The following is a 20,611-nucleotide window of genomic DNA, read 5'->3' as shown; positions in this document are numbered from 1 at the left end:
CCATAATGACTTAAGTGAGACTGAATCTAATTGTGGTTTTAATTTGTGTTTTCCTGACATGAAGCCCATATATATTTTTTTTGGCTCAAATTGTCTCTGGGTATTTCTAGATACCCGCTAGAAAGCCACAACCTCCCTACTAAAGATGAATGGGCTACTTTATTTGAGTATTTACCTAATTGCAAAGTCAGTGTTTACTAATTAGATGCTAAAAATCACTTATCAAAGCAAATAGAAGCTCCTCACAGTAGGCTTAGGGTTCTACTGTGAGATGAATATACACTCTACATGTCATAGGACATACCATTGCCTGTTAGAGACCCCAGACCTGTCCAATTCCTCCCCTGATGCTTCAACCCAAGTGAACATTAACATTTCTGATAGTTCTCAAAAGTTTTCTTGGAGTAGAGTTATAACGTTTTTATGCTCTGGATGTGTTTAGTACTGGAATTGAGAGAAGGAGAATGGCATATACCTGACACCTTTAGAGGGACAGGGAACAATGATAGTGACATACCAGTGTGACGGTTGATAGAAGCTTTATTCTTGGTCAGAATCAGGGATAGGCAATGGGACTCCACAGGAAGGGTGGGAACAAGGGACCTGGGCATCATACAAGCAGAGAATGCTCTGCAGAATCAGACAAGACAAGACTGGCTGGGCTCTCTTTGACCTTTGGGATTCTTTTTTCCTCCCGACTCCCTGATCTCAGCATCATGTTCCAAGTTAGCAGCAGCCCCCAGAGGTGTGACCACAGCCTGAGCCCCCAGACTGCTGACCACTGCCACGGTCACAGGAACTGGAGCTCCTGCGCCTGCATCTGTGGGACCTGCGCCTGTGGTGGCTCAGGCAGCAGCCTCCCTCAGAGCTGGGGACACTGCAGCCCCCAGAGCTTGTAGCACAGCAGGAAGAGGCTGCAGGCAGACACTGTGCTGTGCTCTTTGGGGGGCACTTTGGGGAGCACTTCGGGGAGGGGCACTTGGGAGGAGGCTGGCACTGCTTCTGGCTCTGCTGGCAGGACATCTTGTTAGGAACTTGACCTAGAAGAGTAGGATAGAAGCATTATAGGAAGAAGTTTCCGGTGAATGTCTACTGACTTAGTCTATCAAGCACATGCCTCCCATGACCTATCTGTTTCCCAAACCAATATTTCTATGAAATAAATAGGACCAGTGATGCACAGATCCATCTGAATACAGCATTCTCAAGGCTATCAGATAGACTAGCATGCATCCCTAGTTAATGCACTTAGAACAATGAGCTTTAGAAAGGTAAAGAGTAACTGATCTTCCTGTCCTGCAAGATATTGTCCTTTATTTTCAGTGCTTGCAGTAGAGAATGGTGATGCTTCTAATAGCTCTCTGCTAAACTGTAGCAAATCCTGGTAATGGGAAAATGACTCTTGGAGAATCCTCTGGGCTGATGCAGATCTCTCAGCAGAGTAGAAGCAATGCTGGCAGGTTCTTTTCATGTTGTCTTCACTAGACACTTCTGTTTCCTTCACCTCAGTCAAATTCTGCTTCTCATCTGTATACCTTCTTACCTGAGACCCTGTCCCTAGTTTGGTACTCACCAGATAGAGCAAAGGCAGGAGAAGAGGGCTCTGCTGAAGAGGCTGTGGTGAATAGTCCAGGGCAGCAGCCCTTTTATCCTTGGCAGGTGTGTGATGCACAACCCAAGCATGCTGCTGCTTTCACAACAGGGGAGTTGACAGAGCCAGGTCCAACCATTCATCATCTCTCTGTGTTCCTAGTACAATCACCATCAGTAGGGAACCAGGAAATGTTGATGTCTCTGTGACTTGTCACCCAGGCCTGCGTAGTAAGGGGAAGGGAAGAGGTTGTTCTTCTGCCACCTTTACCACATTTTCTCTGTTTATGTTCTTTTTTTTTCTTTTCTTTTTTTTTTTCGGAGCTGGGGACCGAACCCAGGGCCTTGCGCTTGCTAGGCAAGCACTCTACCACTGAGCTAAATCCCCAACCCTGTTTATGTTCTTAAATACAAGCCCCGTGCCTGTGGTTTTCCTGGGAAGCCATGACCATCGGTTACTATTGTGTTTTCTCTTCTTTGGTAGATCTCGTTCTACTAGGAAAGAGGTGAAAATGTTAAATTACACAGTTTTAAATACAGAATGATATATCACATGGCAAATGCTGTATTCTACCTATGTGCTATGTCATCAGGCTTCAGTGCAGGGCCTTTGGTGTGAACCTTGCTTTGCCTCATATGTAATCCAGAGTATACTGCCATATCTGGTTGTAGACACTGACTATATTCTTGAACTCTAATGATAAGAAGAGTAGGTAAAAGAAAAAAGTCAAAGTAGATCCAAGTACTTGTCTTGATGATAGAAGTCCCTCAGAAGATCTCATGGAACTCAGAAATCTCATCTTAGGGTTTCTGCTGAAGAGGGAGGTTGAGCTGAGTTGATGGTTGTTTGATGAGAACAACTCAGTAGAATTATAATATTTGAGACTGATGTACTTAAATAGGCTGCAAGCTTTCCTTCAGTTTAACGTTTGTTATGTACAGTTTTAATGGAAAAAGAAATAGCTACCAAAAAACATGAGCATCATGGCTGTAGGGATGGCTCATCAATTAAGTACACTTGTTGTTTTGCTGGCGAACTAGTATTGGTTCTCTGCACCACATGGATATTCACAACTGTTTCCACCTCCAGCTCTAAGATATGCAATGCCTTCTCCCACTTCCATTGTCACAAAACACATATGTGGCACATAGGCATACACGTTGATACAAACAAAATTTAAAAAAGTACATGTTCAAAATTTAATAATTTGTTTAAATTTTATTTTAATTTATGTAATGTTTATATTTTCAGACAGAGGCAAGTGTTTCTGTATTGTTTATGACTGGTTGTAACCATTTATACAATGTAGAGGCTTGTATGTGAGATAGCTTAGAATATTTTCCTATTATCTTATTCTCCTGTGTCAATCAGAGATGAAACAAATGATTGATCTTATAGAAAAAGTTATTTCTTAATAGAATTTCTCTCTCTCTCTCTCTCTCTCTCTCTCTCTCTCTCTCTCTCTCTCTGTCTGTCTCTGTCTCTGTCTCTCTCCCATTTCAAGTCCTCCTTTTTTGGCACTAATGTCACTAGCTTTTTCTTCAGACATTTGTGGTAATATGAATCCTTATTAAAGGAGAAAGCAGCTCAGTATCCTAATTGGAAAGTGAGGGACCCCCACCCACCATTTCTCTCTTGATGGCCATGTCACTAGCATTGTTTGGTGCCTATAAACATTATCATGCCAGGATAAGGTGCTCGCAAGGAAGGGTAATTGGTATCTTCCTGTCCTACCTCATGGTAATGCTGTGGATGGATACGGAATGGGCAGTTTATGTCTTCTCATTCCCTTGCTTTGCTGATGGTGCCAGGCCTTGGGAAATGCATCATTAGAAGAAGGGCATATTATTTTTTATTTTAAATTTTTTATTTACTTTTACACTCCAGATATTATATCCCTCCTTGTCCACCCACCAACTGTTCTACATCTCATACTGTCCCCTTTTCCTTTCTTCTCCAAGAGGATGTCTCCACCCCACCCATCCAAATGGACTCTAAATTTCCTGGGACATCCAGTCTCTTGAGGGTTAGGTGCATCTTCTCTGACTGAACACAGACACAGAGTCCTTTGCTGCATATGTTTTGGGGGCCTCATCTCAGCTGGTGTAGGCTGCCTGTGGTGATCCAGTGTCTGAGAGATATTGGGGGTTCAGGTTAATTGAGACTGCTAGTCTTCTTACAGGGTTGACCTCTTCCTCAGCTTCCTCCAGCTTTTCCCTATTTCAACAGAGGGGGTCAGCAGCTTCTGTTCCTTGGTTGGGTGCACGTTTCCGCATCTGACTCTTTCAGCTGATTTCGGGTCTTTTGGAGGGCAATCATGATAAGCCCATTTTTTTTTGAGTGCCCCACAGTCTTAGTAATGATGTCAGGTCTTGGCACCTCCCCTTGACCTTTATCCCACTTTGAGCCTCTTGCTGGACCTTGTTTTCCTGAAAAGTAACCTCTGTCATGTTTTGGCAGGTTTCACATCAAAACATTCAGAAACTTTCAGCCAAGAATCATCTCATAAAGAGTAAGCCATGTTCTGTTGTACTTTCAAATACTCCATCCCTACCTGCCCATCAAGGCTTTTACCCTGAGAAGAAACTGTTCTGCCCTGAAAAAGCAATGGATATGAGGACTGCATTGCAGGGTTCCAGGTGGGACACATGGCTCCTCAGGGAGTATTGGCATTCTGTTATCCACAGAAGGCAGCAGCTGATCCAGAAGTACGTCTTAGGAGGAATTCTGGCTATGATAGAGGCCTGCAGCCTTTCAGGGTTACCTCATGGGTGGATTCTCTTCAGATCATATGACTTCTACTTCAGTGATGACTCCTTCCTCCTTACTGAGCAGACTAGTGGCCAATTCAAGATTTTCTTATTACTATAATGACACTTACTTGAGTCACACTTAGGCAAACCTGGAGGAGAAATGGGCAATACATACCATGACTGTCATTACATGCCAGATCATCTACCTGTGTAAGGTGTTCAGTTTGGTAGACATAAGATATTTAAAGTGTACACTTACTGTGACTAATTTTATAACACTTCAATTACTATCAGAAGAAAATCCATACCCACTATCACCTGTATTCCCAGTTCCCAATTGCCCCACATGACTCTAGGCAACTGAAGCGATTTAAAAATATGAGCTTCTTGTTCTGCTCTTACTTAGCTTATTTTTAAAACCCTAATGATTCATTATTTAAAAAGGAGAGCTAAATGACAGTTAAGTGGTTAAGATCTCTGACTGCTCTTTCAGATGACCTGGGTTTTATTCCTAGCACCCACATGGTGGCTCTCAATAGCTTGTAAATCTTGTTGCATGGTGTATGATACCCTCTTCTGGCCTCTGTGGGAATCAAGTATGTAAGTGGTAAAGAGATATCCATAGAGGCCAAACACCCATTCATGTAAAATAAAAATTCAAAAAGTTCTTAAAAGTTGTTTCTGAAAAAGCTGATCAATATGGAGACAAAATTATCTGGGTAAAACTTCCATCATCAGGATTTGTAGAGTTATTCCTGTTCTTTTAATGTTCTTTCAATGTCCCAGTTTTTAACATTTGGGTTATATTTAATTTTTTACTGTTTGTAGATAGTATAGAATACCATCTTTACTTTTTCTTTATATTCTTGAGCTTGGTTTACATTTCTTTCATCAGTGTCTTAACTATTGTTCATCTGATCATTTCCTTCTTTACAATATAGTAGTTTTAGGGACTGGTATTGTTTAGTTCAACAAAAATTATCAGGACAAAGGAGGTTTTTTTTTTTTTATTAACTTGAGTATTTCTTATATACATTTCGAGTGTTATTCCCTTTCCCGGTTTCCGGGCAAACATCCCCCTAGTCCCTCCCCCTCCCCTTCCTTATGGGTGTTCCCCTCCCAACCCTCCCCCCATTGCCGCCCTCCCCCCCACAGTCTAGTTCACTGGGGGTTCAGTCTTAGCAGGACCCAGGGCTTCCCCTTCCACTGGTGCTCTTACTAGGATATTCATTGCTACCTATGAGGTCAGAGTCCAGGGTCAGTCCATGTATAGTCTTTAGGTAGTGGCTTAGTCCCTGGAAGCTCTGGTTGCTTGGCATTGTTGTTCATATGGGGTCTCGAGCCCCTTCAAGCTCTTCCCGTTCTTTCTCTGATTCGAAGGAGGTTTTTTTGTTTTGTTTTGTTTTTTGTCTCAGAGGGACAGAGGACAGTGAAATAGAGACAAAGACATGAGATAGAGGATTGGGATAAAAGATAAATAACAAGGGAAAGGGAGGAAGGGATATTTGTCCTGTGCAGGGGCTGCGGGTGGTGACATAGGACTGCCTCTGGATAAAAAGGAGACTGAGTGGTCCATAGGCAAATGCAAGTTTATAAAGATAAAAGAAGAAATGCAATGCTAGGATCTGGTATTAAATTTTGATTGAACAACTTAATTAGGCAGGCAAAACGGGTGGTTTTGATTGTTGATCTTCAAACTTTGATAGTTAGACCATGGTAGTTAGGCTTAGGAGGAGGAAATGGTTAAATAAGTGAATGGTGGTTAGTTTTAAAATCGTAATCTAATGTGCTTTCTCAAAGTAAAGGGAATCGGAGAGTGGGGCAGTGCCTGGCAGTCATGTTTGGCAAACTAGGACTGTCCAGAGTCCCTTCACAGCATGTAACATTTTCTAGATTTCTTTAGGAAACCACTCCTTGTTGGCATTATTGATCAGATTTGTGCTAAAAGAAATGTGTGGATATTTAGAAACAACAGTGGAAAGAACTGTGTCTCTAAACTTCCTATCACTCTTCAAACAACTAGGTCTTATGAACATCTGTGAGGCACTGAAATCTAGTCACTCTTCTGTGGTTACCCTCCTTGAGCCGGGCTCCTGTGATTTGTTTGTTTTGTTAGTGGGCAGTGATACTCAGAAACAGATTAAATCATTATGGAGCTAAGGTGCAGGCTAGGCATGTATGGAAACAAATTATCAAACCATTCACCCATGTTAAACAAAACAACAATGGTGGGTAACTCCCAATGTCATGTACAAGTACTAATTTATAGCTCATTTTCAGGCTCAAAACTTACGAGGCCAAGAAACTCTTGAAACTTAAGGATTCACAAAACCCCTCTCCAAGATTTACGTATATAGTAATGATTGCTGGGATTCAGACTTTACATCCATTGGAGCCGTCTGCAAGTCACACAATGAGCTTCTGGGATGCAGCTTTCATGACTCATCCCCTATGCTGGATGGGCATTGTGGTGATCCAGCTGCCTTTAAACCCAATAAATATTGGTATGCAAAACTGAAGTTTCAGAGAATCATTAGTTTTATCTGCTCTGGGTGCCGATATCTGAAGTAAGGAAACTTTCTTTTTCTTTTTTTCCCCTCAATGAATCACATCAAAGGAAGGGAAAGAACCAGTGTTGTAGAATGGGATTTCCTGGGTGTATTGTCTTCTAGTTCAAAGACAAAATCCCCCTTGGTACTAGTTTCCAACACTCATTATCTTCACTCCTGCCTTCTTCCCCTAAAATTCTCATCTCCAACTCCTCACATGCTTGCAACACTCAGAGACCCAAGGATTTTTCCAAGGAGCTGGTACTAGGCCACCTTAGTGACCGATGCTTAGCACTCTATGTATCTACATGAACATCTTGGGGAAAGATTCCTGAGTCAGAGTCCAGGACCAAGGACCTTATCACAAGACCTTTTGTTTTTTGCTCACAGGCTCAAAGTTATTGAAGAAAGGAAAGGAGAAAGGAGCATGAAAATTCCCTGAGGAGTGCCCTAAAGCCTCCTAAGTATTTGCTTCTCAACCTCACTGAGGATTGCTTTAAAACTACTTTTTTCTTGTTTATGTTCTTTTATTTTTTATGGGTAGTGCAGTTTTACTTCTACATAGGTCTGTCTGTTTACTATGTGTGTGCCATGTATATGGAGGTAAAAGAGGATGTCAAATCCCCTAGAACTGATCTACAGATAACTGTGATACACAATGTGGATGCTGGAAACCAATCCTGGATCATCTGGAAGTGCAGCTCCTGCTCTTAAATTGTTGTGCCATCTTTCAGGACCTGATTATTTTTAGTTCTCAAAAAAAAATAACGCTTGCTTTGGCAGCATATATTGTAAAATTGGAATGATACAGAGAAAATTAGCATAGCTCTTTGGAAGAATCACATGCAAATTTATGAAGTGGTCCATATTTAAACAGAACTCAAACGGATATTCAAAGCCAGATTACTGTGATAGACATTTAACCCAAGAGATGATAAACACATGCGAACACAAATGCACATGCACAGTCCTGGTTGGATAACTTGCTATGTAACGGGAGAGAGAGTCACGTAATCAAGTCAGTGCATCAAGTGACAGGCTCACAGACGAACACCAGAGGTGTAGTCAGGTTTAGGCAAGAGTTCACGCATATCAATTTTCTATTACCCTATGTGTTAGCATTTTGTCATTTAAAGTTACATAGGAGTGCCTAATATGAGGTCAGCAGGGTGTCAGAGATGACAGTGTTGGGAATGCAGAAGGAACAGTAGGATGAGGAACTCCACCCCACTAAAGTGGGGGAGGGTAGCTGGTTCTGGGTACTGAGAGTAATTCATGAAACCCAAGGATCAGAGAGGTCTCTAGAGAGTAGACTGTGCACATAGATCTCACATCTGAGAATAAAATTTTATGTCTAGTAAGAGCTGAATAATATGCTCAGTAAAAATGCTGATTCAGGAGCCCAGATGGCTTTGCCGCCTGAACTCCATAGGTGATGACTGTCTTAAGGTATGGGTGTTCCAGGAGAGAAAAGGCTATGGTGTCGTGAAAGCAGAAGGTGGTTCAGGTGTCAGAATAAAACCTAAACAACATCTCCTGAACAACTTGTGAGTCTGCGAGTTTGCATATCTCTAAGCTTCACATATAGGTCAGAAGGAGCTCCCTCATTTGGGTTGGGATCCAGAGAGGAAATCAGCAGATTAATAACAAATAAAGGTAGCAGTGACTTTGTGAACACCTGACAGTGCTGTTGACTTAATGTAGCCACACGAATTGTAGTCACAAGGTGCATTCAAATTAGCTTTTTAAAATTTCCTGTTAACACTGGAGATACATTTCCTTCTGATTTTTAACCAGACACATGGAACATGAAGTCCAGACACTAATCCACAGTGTTCTCAGTGCCCACCTTAGGGTGATTCTGTTTTAGGTTCATGGCTCTTGCTCTATAGAGCAAGACTATGTGGCAGGTTCCTGCTCAGCTTATCAAGCTTACCTGCATTGAGTTATCTTTTCAAAACATCTTCATAGCATTATGGCCCACGATGAAAGGATATCGAACTGTCTTTCAGTAGTGAGTCATGAGCATATTGTGCTCATAGATTTAATCATGGCAGCTGAGGGTCCCACTTTAGGGAATTGGATTATTCTAGAGAGTGAATTCCACTTGATCCTGGCCAGGTTATCTCATGCCACTCTTTGGAACCCATTTTCTTCATTAAGTTATAAAGATTAAAAATCCCCGAGTCCTTGGATCTTGGGATAGGGATAATCATATATTTCCCAGCATCGGTTTATAAATTGAATAAACCTCTATAGTTTCCAGGGTTTGGTGTGCCACTCTTTCACAGTCATATTTTTTAGTGCCTAGCAGGTGAATGAGACAAGTGGAGGAAATGATGACAATCTAGAGGGATAGTGAGTCTCACATTCTAGATTCCAAATGTAGGAGCCAGATTATTAAAATGGTGTTTGAGTCATATATTAGGATATTAGTTCTTAATATAAAATTTAAATATAAGAAGAAAATTCAACTTGATAGAGTCTCAATAAAAGATTATTGTTCCTATACAGCCACCTAAATATGTAAGTTGGATGAAGCAGAGGTGCAGGCTGACAGGAACCGGATGTAGACCTCTCCTGAGAGACACAGCCAGAATATAGCAAATACCTAGGCAAATGCCAGCAACAAACCACTGAACTGAGAATAGGACTCCTGTAAAAGGAATCAGAGAAAGAACTGAAAGAGCTGAAGGGGCTTGATACCCTATATGAACAACAATGCCAAACAACCAGAGCTTCCAGGGACTAAGCCACTACCCATGGACTGACCTTGGGCTCCATAGATAGCAATGAATAGCCTAGTAGGGGCAACAGTGGCAGGGGAAGCCCTTGACCCTGCCAAGGCTGGACTCCCGTGAACTGGATTGTTGGGGAGAGGGTGGTAATGGGGGGAGGATGGGAAGGGGAACACCCAAAATAGAAGGGGATGGAGAGGGGTTAGGGGGATGTTGGCCTGGAAACCGGGAAAAGTAATAACATTTGAAATGTAAATAAGAAATATCCAATTTAATAAAGATGGAGAAAAAAAAGATCATTGTCCCTTCAGAGGTCTTGAAAAATCTCAAGGGAGGGTCAAGTTCCAAATTGCTAAGAGCAGGGATTTATAACCTGTGTTCATTCTGGTTCCTGGGATAAATCAGTTTCTCCACTGTAAGTTGTGTGCACTTTCTGAGAAATGATCTTACAGGCTACTTACAAAATTGAGTGCCTAATACTGAGGAATTTTTCACATAATAAGTTCTAGTAATCTATTGATCAGACAGATAAATACATCCATATTCGGACCAGTATTTCTCTGTTCTCCTCTTCCTTGTTCTAACTGCCTGATATTCTACCTGTCAGAATCTCATTTTCTAAATCAGCAGCTCCCTCTGCCCTCCTGACTTACCCTGTTTTAACTTGAATTTGCTCACCTGGCCTCTCTGTTAGAGTTTTGTTGTGTCTGTACTTCCTATATCAATAGTCTTTATTTCTTTACTGATTTTTGGAAGTTTTTCAGTCTTTGATTTACTGGTGTCTTAGAATGGATATTCCTTGATGTAGGGTCTAGCTTATGATCAGTAGTATGTTTAGGGCTATCCCTGGCTTCTATCCACAAAACTGCAAGCAACACTGATCATAGCTCTAGCTTATTTAATTAAAAAATTGTTAGCATACAAGGTTTATGTTTAATTATGAAAAACAACATAATTTTCATTCTTTCTCCTCTTTCTGCCACCTGTTCTTCTCTTGTACTCCTCACTGCCCTACTTCCCTTTCCACTTTCATTTTGTGTCTCCTTTCTTTCTCACCCTTTAATACTAGGTATTTTACTTATTTCCTGATTTCAAACTAATTTTATTATCTAAACCTACACACCTTTCTTACACACATACACACAAACCTTAAAATATCTTTGTATGAGAGAGATTCAGGTTTTTTTCTTTCGAAGTTTGGGTGACCTCACTTCCTATGATAATTTATAGATTCATTTATTTCCTTTCCAATTTCACAGTTTCAGTCTTCACTCAGTAAAATTCCATTGTGAAATATGTTACATGTTTTAATTTTCCATTCTTCTATTGATGTGCACTAGGCTGGCTCCATTTCCTTGCTATTGTGAATACATAAGCAATAAACATGGAAAGCCACAGAGATATGTAAGTATCTCTGTGTTTGGATAAAATATCCTCTGTATCTGTGCCTAGAAACAATATAGCTGAGTTAAATGGTGGGTCTGGTTTTGATTGTTGAGAAACATATAATCTCACTTATACAGTGTCTTCATTCATTTATATTTCCAAAACAGTTACTTTTTCCCACAACCTTGCCTGATACAGTGTCATTTATTTTCTTCATTGTAGCCATAATGATTTAGGTGAGATTGAATCTAATTGTGGTTTTAATTTGTGTTTTCCTGACTTGAAGCCCATTTTTTATGATCAAAATTGTTTTTGGATATTCTAGATATCCCCAGAAAGTCACAACATCCCTATTTAAAAAGAATGGGCTACTCTATTTGAATACTCACCTAACTGCAAAGTCAGCTAAATCGCTTACATACCAAACAGTAGCTCCTCACAGTAGGCTTAGAGTTCTACTGTGAGATGAATATATATTCTACATGTCATAGGATACACCATTGCCCATTACAAATCCCAGACCTGTCCAATTCCTCCTCTGATGCTTCAACCCAAGTGAACATTAACATTTCTGATAGACCTTAAAAGTTTTCCTGGTGTAGAGCTATGGTGTTTTTATGCTTTGGATATGTGTAATGCTAGAATTAGAGTTAGAGAGGAAGGGCACATATTGTCACCTTTGGAGGGACAGGGAATAATGACAGTTAAATACCAATGTGATGGGAACAGAAGGTTTATTCTTGGTCAAAATCAGGGATAGGCAATGGGACTCCACAGGAAGGGCGGGAACGAGGGACCTGGACATCATACAAGCAGACAATGCTCTCCAGGATCAGAGAAGACAAGACTGGCTGGGCTCTCCTTGACCCCTGGGATATGTCTTTCCTCCAGACTCTCATGTCTCAGCATCATGCTCCAGGTTAGCAGCAGCCCCCAGAGGAGTGACCACAGCCTGAACCCCCAGACTGCTGACCACTGCCACGGTCACAGGAACTGGAGCTCCTGCGCCTGCATCTGTGGGACCTGCGCCTGTGGTGGCTCAGGCAGCAGCCTCCCTCAGAGCTGGGGACACTGCAGCCCCCAGAGCTTGTAGCACAGCAGGAAGAAGCTGCAGGCAGACACTGTGCTGTGCTCTTTGGGGGGCACTTTGGGGAGCACTTCGGGGAGGGGCATTTGGGAGGAGGCTGGCACTGCTTCTGGCTCTGCTGGCAGGACATCTTGGCAGGAACTTGACCTAGAAGAGTAGGATAGAAGCATTATAGGGAGACGCTTCTGGTGAATGTCTACTGACTTAGTCTATCAAGCACATGCCTCCCATGACCTATCTGTTTCCCAAACCAATATTTCTATGAAATAAATAGGACCAGTGATGCACAGATCCATCTGAATACAGCATTCTCAAAACTATCAGATTAGCATGCATCTCTAGTTAATGCACTCAGATCAATCAGCTTTAGAGTGGTAAAGACTAACTGATCTCCATGACCTGCTACACTCTCTTTTATTTTCAGTGCTTGCAGTAGAGAATGGTGATGCTTCTAATAGCTCTTTGATAAACTGTAGCAAATACTGGTAATGGGAAAATGACTTTTAGAGAAACCTCTGGACTGGTGCAGATCTCTCAGCAGAGTAGAAGCAATGCTGAGAGACAGGTCTATGAGGTATCAGAGGTCTGGATGTACCCACAGAGGTTCCTGCCTATGTCCTCCTTCTTTACTGGCCCCTGGCAGGTTCTTTTTCTGCTGTCTTCAGTAGATACTTCTGTTTCCTTCACCTCGGTCAAATCCTGCTTCTCATCTGTATACCCTCTTAGCTGAGGCTCTGTCCCTAGTTTGGTACTCACCAGGTACAGCAAAGGCAGGAGAAGAGGGCTCTGCTGAAGAGGCTGTGGGTGAATAGTCCAGGGCAGCAGCCCTTTTATCCTTGGCAGGTGTGTGATGCACAACCCAAGCATGCTGCTGCTTTCACAACAGGGGAGTTGACAGAGCCAGGTCCATCCATTCATCATCTCTCTGTGTTCCTAGTACAATCACCATCAGTAGGGAACCAGGAAATGTTGATGTCTCTGTGACTTCTCACCCAGGCCTGCGTAGTAAGGGGGAAGGGATGAGGCTGTTCTTCTGACACCTTTACCACGTTTGCTCTGTTTATGTTCTTAAATACAAGCTCTGTGTCTGTGGTTTTCCTGGGAAGCCATGAAATAGGTTACTATTGTATTTTCTCTTTTTGGGTAGATATTGTACTAGGAAAGAGGTGAAAATATTAGTACACACAGTTTTAAATACAGAGTCATCAATCACATGGCAAATGCTGTATTCTATCTCTGTGCTCTGTCATCAGTCTTCAGTGCCGGGCCTTTGGTGTGAACCTTGCTTCACTTTATATGTAATCCTGAGTATACGGCCTTACCTGCTTGAAGCCACTGACTATATTCTTGAGCTCTGATGATGAAAAGAGTAGCTAAAAAATGCTGTTGATCCAAGATATTTTATCATATTGCTTCATCACTCAGATATTTTATCATAGTGCTTCTGGAGAAGAGGGAGGTTGAACTGAGTTGATGGTTGTTTGATGAGAACAACTCAGTAGAATTTATAATATATGAGACTGATCTACTTATAAATAGACTGCAAGCTTTCATTGAGTTTCATTTAACGTTTGTCACCTACAGCTTTAATGAGAAAGAAATAGCTACCAAAAAAACATGACCAACACAGCTGTAGAGATGGCTCATAGTTAAGAGTGCTTGTTGCTTTGTTGTGGACCTAGGATTGATTCTCATCACTCACATGGATATTCACAACTGTTTGCAACTCCAGTTCCAAGTATTCAATGCCTTCTCCCACCTCCATGGTCACAAAACACAAATGTGGCAGATAGGCATACATGGAGACACTCACAAAAAACCAAAATTTAAAAAGGCCAATAAAGAACATGTTCCACATTTAATAATTTTAAATTTTATTTTAATTCATTTAACACTTTTATATTTTTGGTCTGAGGCACATTTTCTGGATTGTTTATGCCTGGTTTTAACACTTTATACAATGTAAGAGGCTTATATGTGAGACAGTCTAGAACATTTTACCATTACTTTATTCTCCTGTGTCAATGAGAGATGAAATGATTGATTGGCCTAACAGAAAAAATTATTCCAGGGAAATGCTAATCAAAACAACCCTGAGATTCCACCTCACACCAGTCAGAATGGCTAAGAACAAAAACTCTGGTGACAGCAGATGCTGGCTTGGATGTGGAGAAAGAGGAACACTCCTCCATTGTTGGTGGGATTGCAAACTGGTACAACCATTCTGGAAATCAGTCTGGAGCATCCTCTCTTGGGCATACACCCAAAAGATGCCCCAATATATAACAAAACACATGCTCCACTATGTTCATAGCAGCCTTATTTATAATAGCCAGAAGCTGGAAAGAACCCAGATGCCCTTCAACAGAAGAATGGATACAGAAAATGTGGTACATCTACACAAGCGAATACTACTCAGCTATCAAAAACAATGACTTTATGAAATTCATAGGCAAATGGATGGAACTGGAAAATATAATCCTGAGTGAGGTAACCCAATCACAGAAAAACACACAAGGTATGCACTCATTGATAAGTGGCTATTAGCTCAAATGCTCAAATTACCCTAGATTCACAGAACAAATGAAACTCCAGAAGGACGACGAAAATGCAGATGCTTTACTCCTACTTTCAAAAGGGAACAAGAATACCCTTAGGAGGGAATAGGGAGGCAAACTTTAGAATAGAGGCTGAAGGAACGCCTATTCAGAGCCTGCCCCACATGTGGCCCATACATATACAGCCACCAAACTAGATAAGATGGATGAAGCAAAGAAGTGCAGGCTGACAGGAACCGGATGTAGATCTCTCCTGAGAGACACAGGCAGAATACTGCAAATACATAGGGGAATGACAGCAGCAAACCACTGCACTGAGAACGGGACTGCTGTTGAAGGAATCAGAGAAAGGACTGAAAGAGCCGAAGGGGCTTGAGACCCCATAAGAACAACAATGCCAACCAACCAGAGCTTCCAGGGACTAAGCCACTACCCAAAGACTATACATGGACTGACCCAGGGCTCCAACTGCATAGGTAGCAATGAATAGCTTAGTAAGGGTACCAGTGGAAGGGGAAGCCCTTGGTCCTGCCAAGACTGAACACCCAGTGAACGTGATTGTTGCGGGCAGGGGACGGTGGTAATCAGGGGAGGATGGGGATGGGAACACCGATATAGAAGGGGAGGGAAGGGGTTAGGGGAATGTTGGCCTGGAAACCAGGAAAAGGAATAACATTTGAAATGTAAATAAGAATACCCAATTTAATAAAGATCGAAAAATTATTTAATAGGATCTCTCTCTCTCTCTCTCTCTCTCTCTCTCTCTCTCTCTCTCTCTCTCTCTCTTTCTGTCTGCCTCCCATTTGACATCCTCTTTTTTGGCACTAATGTCACTAGCTTTTCTTGAGACATTTGTGACAATATGAATCCTTATTAAAGGAAAAAGCAGCTAAGTATGTTTATCGGACAGTGATGTACCCCCACCACCATTTCTCTCTTGATGTCCATGTCACTAGCATTGTTTGATGCCTATAAAACTTATCATGGTAGGATAAGGTGCTCACAAGGAAGGGTAATTGGTATCTTCCTGTCCTTCCACATGGCAATGCTGTAGATGGATGTGGAATGGGCAGTTTATGTCTTCTCATTCACTTGTTTTGCTGATGGTGTCACACCTTGGGAAATGCACCATTAGAAGAAGGGCACATTCATTTTATTTCAATTTTTTTTACAGTCCAGATATTATTTCCCTCCCTGTCCACCCACAAACTTTTCTACATCTTATACTGTCCCCTCTTCCTTTCTTCTCCAAGAGGATGTCTCCATCCCACCCATCCCACCAGACCTCTTAATTTCCTGGGGCCTTCAGCATCTTGTGGGTTAGATGCATCTTCTCTGACTGAATCCAGACCCGGGAACCCTCTGCTGCATATGTGTTGGAGGCCTCATCTCAGCTGGTGTATGCTGCCTGGTTGGTGATCCAGTGTTTGAGAATCTTGGGGGTCCAGGTTAATTAAGACTGCTTGTCCTCCTACAGGATGGCCCTCCTCCTCAGCTTCCTTCACCTTTTCCCTATTTCAACAGTGTAATCAGCAGCTTCTGTTCATTTGTTTGGTTCACATATCTATATCTGAGTCTTTCAGCTGTTTGCTGTGTCTTTTGGAGGGCAGTCATGATAGGCCCCTTTTTGTGAGCAGCCCATAGCTTTAGTAATCATGTCAGATCTTGGGGCCTCCCCTTGAGCTGGATCCCACTTTGGGCCTGTTGCTGGACCTTGTTTTCCTGAGGCTCTTCGCCATTTCTATCCATGTATTTCTTTTAGACAGAAAGAATTATAGGTCAGAGTTTTGACTGTGGGATGGCAACCCTATCCCTCACTTGATGCCCTTTCTGCTGGAGGGGGGCTGAACAAATTCTCTCGGCCTACTATAGCACATTTCACCTACGGTTCCCCCTTTGAGGCTTTAGAGTCTCTCAGTTCCCAGGTCTTTGGTACATTCTGGAGGGTTGATGAAGTCCATGTTCTAATTAGCAAGTACTTTCAGGGAATTCTGGGCTGTATCTAAGGCCCATCTACTCTAAGATCCTGTTGTGTGAGGACCTTCTATCATCTTCAACAGTCTTAGTGTTTAGCCTAAGGTCCAGTTGTAGAATGCATATTTCCTTTCCCTAAATCTCATGTGGAAAGTCTAACTCCTAATTCTGTGCTTTTAGAAGAGTCAACCTTAGGAGTACCTTTGAATTATAATTATGTTGTAAGAAATAAGTCTTAGCTGTTTTGAGAAAGAGCTAAGAAAGCCCCAGCTGTCTTTACGTGACTGTCTTGAGGAAACCCCTGTTTTCTTGAAGGCCACCAGATTTCCAGATGTTGTACTTGCCCTTCTTACTGGAAGTTCCTCTCACATAAGCCATTCATTTCTCTGTAATTTAAATGATATCATGTGATGAAGCATGCTTCATGAACCAGGTAACATGAATGACATTGCGAATGCATCTGGGATCCAGGGGAGCTTACATAGGACAAACAGTGAGAGAGTAAGAATTTCGTTGTCTAGAGATGGGACTCACAGTTCTCTAAATTGTGCTGCAAAAAGACTCAAGCCTCAGGTCCTTCACAGAAGTGAAACACTGATTTCACCTTTTCTAATTTCTCAGAAGCAAGGACAGACATCATTTTTGACAATGTAGGTAGAACATTAAGTTATTGGGAAACACACTTGAAAAGTAACCTTTGTCATGTTTTGGCAAGTTTCACATCAAAACATTCATAAAGGTTCAGCCAAAAATCATCTGATGAAATGCAAGCTATATTCTGTTGTACTTTCAAGTGCTCCATCCCTTCCTGCCTATTGAGGCTTTTACCCTGAGAAGAACCTATCCTGCCTGAAAAAGCAAAGGATATGAGGACTGCAGTGCAGGGTTCCAGAAGGGACACATGGCTCCTCAGGGAATATGGGCATTCTCTTAGCCATAGGAGGCAGCAGCTGATCCAGAAGTACGTCTTAGGAGGAATTCTGGCTTACTAATGCCCACAGATGCTATGATAGAGGCCTGAAGCCTTTCAGGGTTACCTCATTGGTGTGTTCTGTTCAGATCATATGACTTCTACGTCAGCGGTGACTCCTTCCTTCCTACTTAGCAGAACTAATGGCCAATTCAAGATTTTCTTGTTACCATAATGACACTTACTTGAGTCACACTTAGGCAAACCTGGAGGAGAGATGGACAATACATACCATGACTGTCGTTACATGTCAGATCATCTACATTTGTAAGGTGTTGATTTTGGTGACTTAGGATATTCAAAGTGTACACTTATGGTAACTGATTTTATACCACTTCAACTACTATCAGAAGAAGATCTATACCCACCATCACCTTCATCCCCAGTTCCCTATTGTCCCACACGACTCTAGGCAACTGAAGCAATTTAAGAATATGGGCCTCCGCAGCAGCTCTCTGCCCCCAGACCCTGTGAGAGAGAGACCCAACCGCCTGGTCAGGTGGGCACTCCTGAGGCTGCAGAGCGGAAGAGACCACCAACACTGCTCACCCCTGCCCACATCCCTGGCCCAAGAGGAAATTGTATAAGGCCTCTGGGCTCCCGTGGGGGGGGGCCAAGGAGCGGCAGGACCCCTGCCTGAGACACCACCAGAACCTGAGGGAAACAGACCGGATAAACAGTTCTCTGCACCCAAATCCCGTGGGAGGGAGAGCTGAACCTTCAGAGAGGCAGACAAGCCTGGGAAACCAGAAGAGACTGCTCTCTGCACACACATCTCGGACGCCAGAGGAAAAAGCCAAAGACCATCTGGAACCCTGGTGCACTGAAGCTCCCGGAAGGGGCGGCACAGGTCTTCCTGGTTGCTGCCGCTGCAGAGAGCCCTTGGGCAGCACCCCGTGAGCAAACTTGAGCCTCGGGACCACAGGTAAGACCAACTTTTCTGCTGCAAGAAAGCTGCCTGGTGAACTCAAGACACAGGCCCACAGGAACAGCTGAAGACCTGTAGAGAGGAAAAACTACACGCCGGAAAGCAGAACACTCTGTCCCCATAACTGACTGAAAGAGAGGAAAACAGGTCTACAGCACTCCTGACACACAGGCTTATAGGACAGTCGAGCCACTGTCAGAAATAGCAGAACAAAGTAACACTAGAGATAATCTGATGGCGAGAGGCAAGCGCAGGAACCCAAGCAACAGAAACCAAGACTACATGGCACCATCGGAGCCCAATTCTCCCATCAAAACAAACATGGAATATCCAAACACACCATAAAAGCAAGATCTAGTTTCAAAATCATATTTGATCATGATGCTGGAGGACTTCAAGAAAGACGTGAAGAACTCCCTTAGAGAACAAGTAGAAGCCTACAGAGAGGAATCGCAAAAATGCCTGAAAGAATCGCAAAAATCCCTGAAAGAAATCCAGGAAAACATAAATAAAAAAGTAGAAGCCCATAGAGAGGAGACACAAAAATCCCTGAAAGAATTCCAGGAAAACATAAATAAACAAGTAGAAGCCCATAGAGAGGAGACACAAAAATCCCTGAAAGAATTCCAGGAAAACACAATCAAACAGTTGAAGGAATTAAAAATGGAAATAGAAGCAATCAAGAAAGAACACATGGAAACAACCCTGGATATAGAAAACCAAAAGAAGAGACAAGGAGCTGTAGATACAAGCTTCACCAACAGAATACAAGAGATGGAAGAGAGAATCTCAGGAGCAGAAGATTCCATAGAAATCATTGACTCAACTGTCAAAGATAATGTAAAGCGGAAAAAGCTACTGGTCCAAAACATACAGGAAATCCAGGACTCAATGAGAAGATCAAACCTAAGGATAATAGGTATAGAAGAGAGTGAAGACTACCAGCTCAAAGGACCAGTAAATATCTTCAACAAAATCATAGAAGAAAACTTCCCTAACCTAAAAAAAGAGATACCCATAGACATACAAGAAGCCTACAGAACTCCAAACAGATTGGACCAGAAAAGAAACACCTCCCGTCACATAATTGTCAAAACACCAAACGCACAAAATAAAGAAAGAATATTAAAAGCAGTAAGGGAAAAATGTCAAGTAACATATAAAGGCAGACCTATCAGAATCACACCAGACTTCTTGCCAGAAACTATGAAGGCCAGAAGATCCTGGACTGATGTCATACAGACCCTAAGAGAATACAAATGCCAGCCCAGGTTACTGTATCCAGCAAAACTCTCAATTAACATTGATGGAGAAACCAAGATATTCCATGACAAAACCAAATTTACACAATATCTTTCTACAAATCCAGCACTACAAAGGATAATACATGGTAAAGCCCAACATAAGGAGGCAAGCTATACCCTAGAAGAAGCAAGAAACTAATCGTCTTGGCAACAAAACAAAGAGGATGAAAGCACACAAACATAACCTCACATCCAAATATGAATATAACGGGAAGCAATAATCACTATTCCTTAATATCTCTCAATATCAATGGCCTCAACTCCCCAATAAAAAGACATAGATTAACAAACTGGATACGCAATGAGGACCCCGCATTCTGCTGCCTACAGGAAACACACCTCAGAGACAAAGACAGACACTACCTCAGAGTGAAAGGCTGGAAAACAACTTTCCAAGCAAATGGCCAGAAGAAGCAAGCTGGAGTAGCCATTCTAATATCAAATAAAATAAATTTCCAACTAAAAGTCATCAAAAAAGATAAGGAAGGACACTTCATATTCATCAAAGGAAAAATCCACCAAGATGAACTCTCAATCCTAAATATCTATGCCCCAAATACAAGGGCACCTACATACGTAAAAGAAACCTTACTAAAGCTCAAAACACACATTGCACCTCACACAATAATAGTGGGAGATTTCAACACCCCACTCTCATCAATGGACAGATCATGGAAACAGAAATTAAACAGTGATGTAGACAGACTAAGAGAAGTCATGAGCCAAATGGACTTAACGAATATTTATAGAACATTCTATCCTAAAGCAAAAGG

The 20,611-nt window shown here is 42.1% G+C and overlaps 2 protein-coding genes and 1 non-coding gene across 3 annotated transcripts; 1 reads left to right on the top strand and 2 right to left on the bottom strand.

Moving 5' to 3' along the window:
* Nucleotides 1–522: 522 nt before the first annotated feature.
* Nucleotides 523–1,621, bottom strand: Lce3d (late cornified envelope 3D). Its single transcript, NM_001402595.1, is given in 2 exon segments — nt 523–1,040; nt 1,574–1,621. A coding segment is annotated over 1 exon segment (297 nt). The 5' UTR covers nt 1,024–1,040; nt 1,574–1,621; the 3' UTR covers nt 523–726.
* Nucleotides 1,622–7,664: 6,043 nt separating this feature from the next.
* Nucleotides 7,665–7,766, top strand: LOC120101192 (U6 spliceosomal RNA). The gene has a single exon (XR_015678796.1). It is a non-coding gene; the product is annotated as a U6 spliceosomal RNA (small nuclear RNA).
* Nucleotides 7,767–11,734: 3,968 nt separating this feature from the next.
* Lce3e (late cornified envelope 3E) lies at nt 11,735–12,908 on the bottom strand. Its single transcript, NM_001408839.1, is given in 2 exon segments — nt 11,735–12,251; nt 12,861–12,908. A coding segment is annotated over 1 exon segment (297 nt). The 5' UTR covers nt 12,235–12,251; nt 12,861–12,908; the 3' UTR covers nt 11,735–11,937.
* Between the last annotated feature and the right edge of the window lie 7,703 nt (nt 12,909–20,611).

The sequence above is a fragment of the Rattus norvegicus genome, chromosome 2 (genome assembly GCF_021556685.1).
Source record: "Rattus norvegicus strain SHRSP/BbbUtx chromosome 2, alternate assembly SHRSP_T2T, whole genome shotgun sequence".
Lineage (NCBI taxonomy): Eukaryota > Metazoa > Chordata > Mammalia > Rodentia > Muridae > Rattus > Rattus norvegicus.
The sequence above is the reverse complement of the archived record's forward strand: the minus strand, read 5'-3'. Positions and strand labels throughout refer to the sequence as shown.